The following is a 6,599-nucleotide window of genomic DNA, read 5'->3' as shown; positions in this document are numbered from 1 at the left end:
ATCAAGAAATTTTGAAACAGATATACAGATATGTAAAATTTAAGGAGTTATTGAAAATTGATTGCAAATTGGAAAAAAACAGTATTTTAATCTTAATGGAAATATTGAAAATAAAAAAAATGTAAATTTAAAACTTTTTGTTTTCAAATTTTCAATTTTGTTTAGATAGATAGATAGACTTTATTGTCTGTTCAACGAGCAGAAATTCATCTTTCAACACAGCAGAAGACAATAAAATTCATTCAATTGATAAAAGTTAAAAAAGCTAAAAAGTTAATAAATACATAGAAAATCTAAAGTTTTCAAAATACACAACCTCATTTTTTCTTTACTTGAAGCTGATCTTAATTTGACCCCTCTACGACCTTTTGGCCAGTACTATAACAAATTATGAGAATCTTTTTAATAGCAGTAAATGCAGATAAGTACAGTTGAGAATTAATCTAGACTATAAACCACAAAACAAATCACATTACGTAGCGATGTTTAGACACTAAAAACGAAGACGCAAAAGGGATGAGATAAAGTGCTGGTTGGTTCACAGCTTTAGCAGCATCAGCCTACAGCTTCTTTTGAATGTGTGTTAAAGACTGTACCGCCTCCAAATCTCATACTGGGATGTACCGGCTTACTTTCAGCCCTGGTTACACCATGTTAAAAATGTGTGGATCAAATTTGAGACAGTGGGTAAATAAGGGACATTTTCTCTTGAACACTCGTGTCAATATTTTTTTGAATCTTAAAGAGCCACTCCAATGAAAATCCTTCTTTTTTGTGTTTTTATTATGTTCTTGTAGCATTTTTTTCCGTAGTTGATTAACTATATAAACTAATTTACGCACAAAACAAATTTTCTGTGGATTTCTTAATTCAAATCACAATGGATCAGAAAACCAGATGCTAGAAAATGTTCAGAGTAATGATGCAGACACTGAGAAAAAAAAAAAAAAAAGAAGTCTCGTCTTCCCCTGCATGCACCCTGTTCGCTCACGCTTATGTGTGTTAGCTTAAAGCTATAAGCTCGCACATGAAGCTCTCAACGACAAAGATGGGGACAAGTTGCTCGGAGTTAAAAGTCCTGCCACAAACCAGAATTGTATTTCTAAAGAGCTGCTGTGCAGAAAATAAAGTATGTCTAAAACAACAAAGGTTTGATTTTGGCTAAAAAGTTCATCATCATAATTAAAAGATCACAGGGAAGTATTTTACAATAGAAAAAAAATATGGTTGGAGTTGGACTTTAAACTAATGTTGTGGGCAAAAACTTGCCAAATAACGCAACGTATCATAGTATCATTATTTCATTAAAAAAATACCTCCATTTTTTTTTTGTGATTTCATCAAAAGTTTTATAAACATCTTAATTCAAAGAAATTTTAATTTTGTTTTTTGATTCAGTGGGCTTTACAGAATAAAATTCTAAAAAAATAGCTGCAAAGTAGCCACTGTTTATGATATATTTTGTAGTTTTTTTGTAAACTAAACCTCAGAATAAAGCGTTACCAAATAACCGCCTTTTCCTCCTGATGGAGGACAGGTGGAGAACAGCAGCTGCGTGTTTGTTTAAGTCAAGTGGGAAGTTTAAAAGCAACAGGAAGTTTGTATATTTAACTTCAAAATAATAGAAATATTATTCACTTTGCATTGATTTGTACCATATTTCTATCCATGTACAGGTATGAGTTATATAAAGTAAAGACACCGCCTACTTCAGGGCATTATTATCAACAGCTGTTTGACTTTCAAATTGAAAGTCTTAGGGGGGAATAGTAATCACTGCCTTGTAGCAGAGTCCAAAGCTCAAAAAAAGTTCACATAGCTAAACATTAACACAACTTCCCGCTACTTATTTATAGCACCAAGGTCAAATGAAAGACAAAACGCTTCTGAGAGACAGTGAGTTTAGTCAGAGCACCAAAAGACCCGATGGTCCTCATGAGGAACTAATGATGAGAGGCGGAAACCGCATGACAGCAGGAAATGTCGCAACAAAGATGTCTGAAATAACGAGGAGTGTGAAAGCACCTTCAGGAGCTGCTTCCCCACAGCGGGACTCATCTTCTCATCCACCATGAAAATAACAATCCCCCTGTCGTCCATCCCTCTTCTTCCAGCACGTCCCGACATCTGGATGTACTCGCCTGACGTGATCTAGAAAAAGAACAAGTATTGCTGAAGGGAAAGTAATCCTTTTTATTTTCTATCCTGACACTTAACAGTTAATGTATTTGTCAGGGAAGGATATGTGCCCAAAAATACAATCCAAATGAGTATGAAAAACCCCTTTAAACCCTGTACAACCAGATTATTTGACACAGAAACATCAGGATTAGTTGCTCTTCATCTCAGGTTTCTCACTGGCTCACATCTCTTTGATGAACCAGTGCCTGCGTGGAGCTCTGGCTCCAGCAGGAGGACCAGATGTTTCTGATGAACTTGCTGGAGGGCGACCCCCCCCCACCTTTTCTCCTAGTCTGTAATGTTTCAGAAGTGACGACAGCTTCAGACGCTTATAAACAATACGTGGCTGTTTATGCGAGCTGCAGGACCTTATAAAGGCGTCACTGCACAGAGACCAAAGCTCTTCTGAGGTAAAAAACACTCATTAGATGATCTAGAGTTGTGAAGAGACCGGAAAGTGTTCTCTTTATATGCTTGTTTCAGGTTATATTTCATAAACAAAAAATAAAACATTTATCCAAGATAGTAACAGATCTGCCTTTTTATGGTGTGTTTGGCTTATAATGTGCAGCCACACTCTGACTGACCGAAAGCCTGAAAGCTTTCCTGAAAGCCGTTTTCATAGCAACAACCTATTCACACGATTTAGTAAACCACTGCATCACATCCTTATTCCAAAATTATAGAGAAGCTTTAATGATGAATTATTAATAAATATATGGAAGAAATGAGCGCGTTCTTACAAAGCGGTGACTCTTGCCGTCAAATTTGCGAGCGCTGGTGAAGAGCACAGTGCGAGCTGGCATGTTGATGCCCATGGCAAAAGTCTCGGTGGCAAACAGCGCCTGAAATAAAGAAGAAGGAGGTTATTCACTCATACGAAAAAGGAACATATAAAAGAGGAAATATAGTTTTTTTTGGTGATATTGGCCAACAGAAAGATAAAAACTAATAATAAAGTTTCTCCAAAAATGAATTATTTAACTCTTGTTGCTGTCTTTTGAGGTCCAGATGACCCCACCCTTACACTGAAGTGTTATCCTTTCTGTGATAAAAGTTGACAAAGGTGGACAGGATTTCATGTTTGCCATGGACACCAGTGAAAATAAAAAATCATTGCAAAAAAAAAAAAAAGATCAGCGCGCTATGGTGGGTTCCAGTCGACCCCACTCCCAACATTAAAGTGCCTAGGATAGCACAAGGGTTAAATAGTCTTAATATCTTAATTTAGCCCAGTATCATTGACTGTATAGGAGAACCGAGTGTGATGTCATCCATTACAAATGTCTTAAATCTGGCTCCAACCAAATAGCCAATTTAGTCTGTGTTTCTTCATGATATGGGTGCTGCCATATTGAAGCCGACAGCATCAGCAAGAAGTGATTGGTCCAAGTTGGTCTGAATCAGTTTCTACGGCAACCACCCTCGCTAATCAGGAGTGAGCATGCCCATACAACATCTGGAGCCTGAATGCCTCGACCAGAACCAGAAATCCCTCCATGTCACTCAAAAAAATGTATAATTTTTCCCCATTTTCAGCTTTATAAACTTGTATTTTTCTACAATTCTGAAAACTTTTGGGTTAGATTTTAGGGTTTGGGTATGTTAGATTGTGTCTGCTTCTGGCCGATGATGTCATCTGGTCTGCAACAGTTCCCTCTAAACTCATATCCCTACCACTTAAATTAGGGGTTGGAAGAATTTGTCAAATAATTCAAACATTTATTGAGGTATCTCATTGGTCAGTTTATAACTTTAATAACTTGCACTAAAGAAAAAAATACATATAATGGAAAAAAAAAAGAATTAGAAAGAAGGTTTTAGTAAAAAAAGGTAGTAGGTATTTGAATGCGAAGGGGGAGGGTTCACTCAGTCCAGTTCTCATATGCAGTCAATGCTCGGTGCACAATTATGGGTATCTAAAATTAACGAACATCTAGATGACAGTCACAGACACCCCAAACAAAAGGGCATGCCACTAAAGCTTACTGCTAAACAAGATGGTTGTTCACAAAGTGCTGTATTAAAGCATATTACAGAAAATTTAATGAAAAGAAAAAGAATGACAGTAAAAGTTGCACCAGCTACATAAAAAACAATCTTTGAGAGGATGTGAGTGAAATCCTGTCAAAGGTTTGAGGGAGCTTAAAGGAGTAGATTGAAGCTGCCACATACACCAACAATTGTCTACAAAAGTGGAATTCTTCATAAACAAATATGTAAAAGATGTGTATATGAAATGTTCCTCTACATAAGAATAACCAAAAACTAAGCTGTATTCTAACATGTTTTTCCAAAGCTGTTGAATCTTTAACCAAAAACCTTTAATCACTCCTCCTGCACCAAATGTGAATGTGACAAAAGCGGGACTGTGTACGTTACCTTGAGCAAACCTTCAGAGAAAAGAATTTCTATTGTTTCTTTCAGAATGGGCAGCAGACCTCCATGATGGATACCTATCCCTCTTTTCAACAGCGGCAACACATGTTCGACCTGTAAAAATGACAGTTTGCAAGATCATAAGTATTAAAAACTCAATGAGGATAACGTGTCATTGCATCTCCACCAATAATCATTCTCAAACAGTTTAACCACAAAATAACAATAATTTTAAGGGAATGACAACAGCAGAAACAACAGCTTTAGCAGCTTCTTCTGCTCTTCCCCTCATAGAAAACGAAAAAAGGAAATGAAATCTGCAAAGGCCGTTACTGAAAAGTTTTGTCAAAACAGTCACCTGAGGCAGTTTCTTGTCCTCATCCGAGAGGCAGTCCACCGCATTGTTGAACACTTCTTCCACCAGACGTTTCTCATCATCTGGAACAAACACGTCGAGTAAACATTAGCACAAAGGCATTTCCTAGCATCCCAAGTCTGTTGGATTTTGGGCAAACTTGAACAATGTTTGTACGTTTTCTTCATCCATATGGCGCCATGGAAGAAGAGGGAATATTGGGGTTGGGTGGTTGTAACCACAAACAGGGTGAGCATGATCTGCTTTATGCAGAGCCAGTTGTGTAGTCAAAATGTTTCAACAGCGTCTCTAAATTGTGCAATTCTCAAAAAAAATAAAAAAAAATAAAAAAAGAGACCCAGTCACCCTGCTCAAAGCAGCATAAGAAAAGTTTTTTCTAATGGCAGCTTTTCTGTTGGCTTTACTCCCAGTCCCAAAACGTCAAAAAGTGATGCAGAGAGGGCATCCATATGATGAGCTCAGAGTGAGAATTTGCAGGACCAACAGATCTGTGTAATTTTTAGTAGAATCAACAAAAGTACATTTTTGGATTCCCTTAACAGAGGATTTTTGTTAACCACGCTCACATTCCAAATATATTCATACTGTATGTGATTTTGTTTCATTCAGCTTGAGTGATTCCTGTATTGAATTTTCCCAATATTTCAGTAAAGCAACTCAACTTTTGTGAGCTTACCATTGAAAATCTACAACTTCTAATCCAACATTTTTTCCAAAGCAGCTTCCCAATGATGCCCGAGGATATAGCTTGCGTTGACATTCCAAACAGAAATTTAAATTTGTAGGTGGGCATGAAGGGGATTTAGGCTATGTTAGAATTTTTTCTCTACTCACTATATAGTGCGTTTGCCACTAATGGTTCCAAAATTGAGTTCCCTAGAAATTTCCCAGAAGTCTTTGCAAAAAAACAGTTTACATGGATGCTTGCTACATTAGCAAATATATAATACATTGCAGTTAAACCATTTTTGCGGAAAAAAAAAGTGTTTAAATGTAATTTTTAATCAACCATCCACATTTTCATCATCAGAACACAGTGGAGTCAAAAACAGACGTAACATTTTTCTATTTTTTTAGATTATAACTTTGAGAAATCAGTGACGTCAAATCCGTTGTTTAAAAAAAAGAAAAGAAAAAGTAGTTAGCATGTTGTCCGAATTGCTTTTAAAATCCAGCACACGAGGTACTCCAGCACTATATAGTTTGTTTTTTTTAAATAGTTATGGATTAGGGTGGGAATTAAAACACAGCCTTATTTTTGGGGGGAAAATTCAAGATGGTGGCCTTTCATCGAGGTCAACCCCAATAAAAAAGAAACTTCGGTATTGATTATAGACTTAAGCTCATGGCATGTGTTTGAAACTTGGTGAAGATCATTAGAAACCATAAAGCGTTTTTTTACCATTGCAAAAAGATCAAACTGTATCTGAAAAGTCGCTATTTTGAAATATTTGAATTTGGCCTTCATGCTGATTTTATACATTTTCCTCATAAGGTGAAACATGCCAAAACGACTTTTGAACAAAAGTGTTTTGTTTTTGTTTTTTTGCCATATTGTGGGAAAATGTAAAAATCACCAAATTTAAACACAAATTCAGCCATGGTCCAGTGACTATCCCATAATAATCAAAACTTTATTTGAGCATTCCTGATGTAAATGTAT

General features: G+C 36.3%; 1 protein-coding gene across 1 annotated transcript in view; it reads right to left on the bottom strand.

The window, feature by feature from the left end:
* The window catches only part of mtrex (Mtr4 exosome RNA helicase), a 24,680-nt gene that overhangs the window by 8,742 nt on the left and 9,339 nt on the right, over positions 1-6,599 (bottom strand). Inside the window, exons 12-15 of the mRNA XM_024299901.2 lie at positions 4,919-4,998; positions 4,564-4,674; positions 2,925-3,026; positions 2,026-2,151 (exon numbers count right to left, since the gene is read on the bottom strand). Coding sequence (XP_024155669.1) covers positions 2,026-2,151; positions 2,925-3,026; positions 4,564-4,674; positions 4,919-4,998 — 419 coding nt within the window. The remainder of the gene's footprint in view (positions 1-2,025; positions 2,152-2,924; positions 3,027-4,563; positions 4,675-4,918; positions 4,999-6,599) is intronic.

The sequence above is a fragment of the Oryzias melastigma genome, linkage group LG12 (genome assembly GCF_002922805.2).
Source record: "Oryzias melastigma strain HK-1 linkage group LG12, ASM292280v2, whole genome shotgun sequence".
Classification (NCBI taxonomy): Eukaryota; Metazoa; Chordata; class Actinopteri; order Beloniformes; family Adrianichthyidae; genus Oryzias; species Oryzias melastigma.
This window is presented reverse-complemented; position numbering and strand designations above follow the sequence as displayed.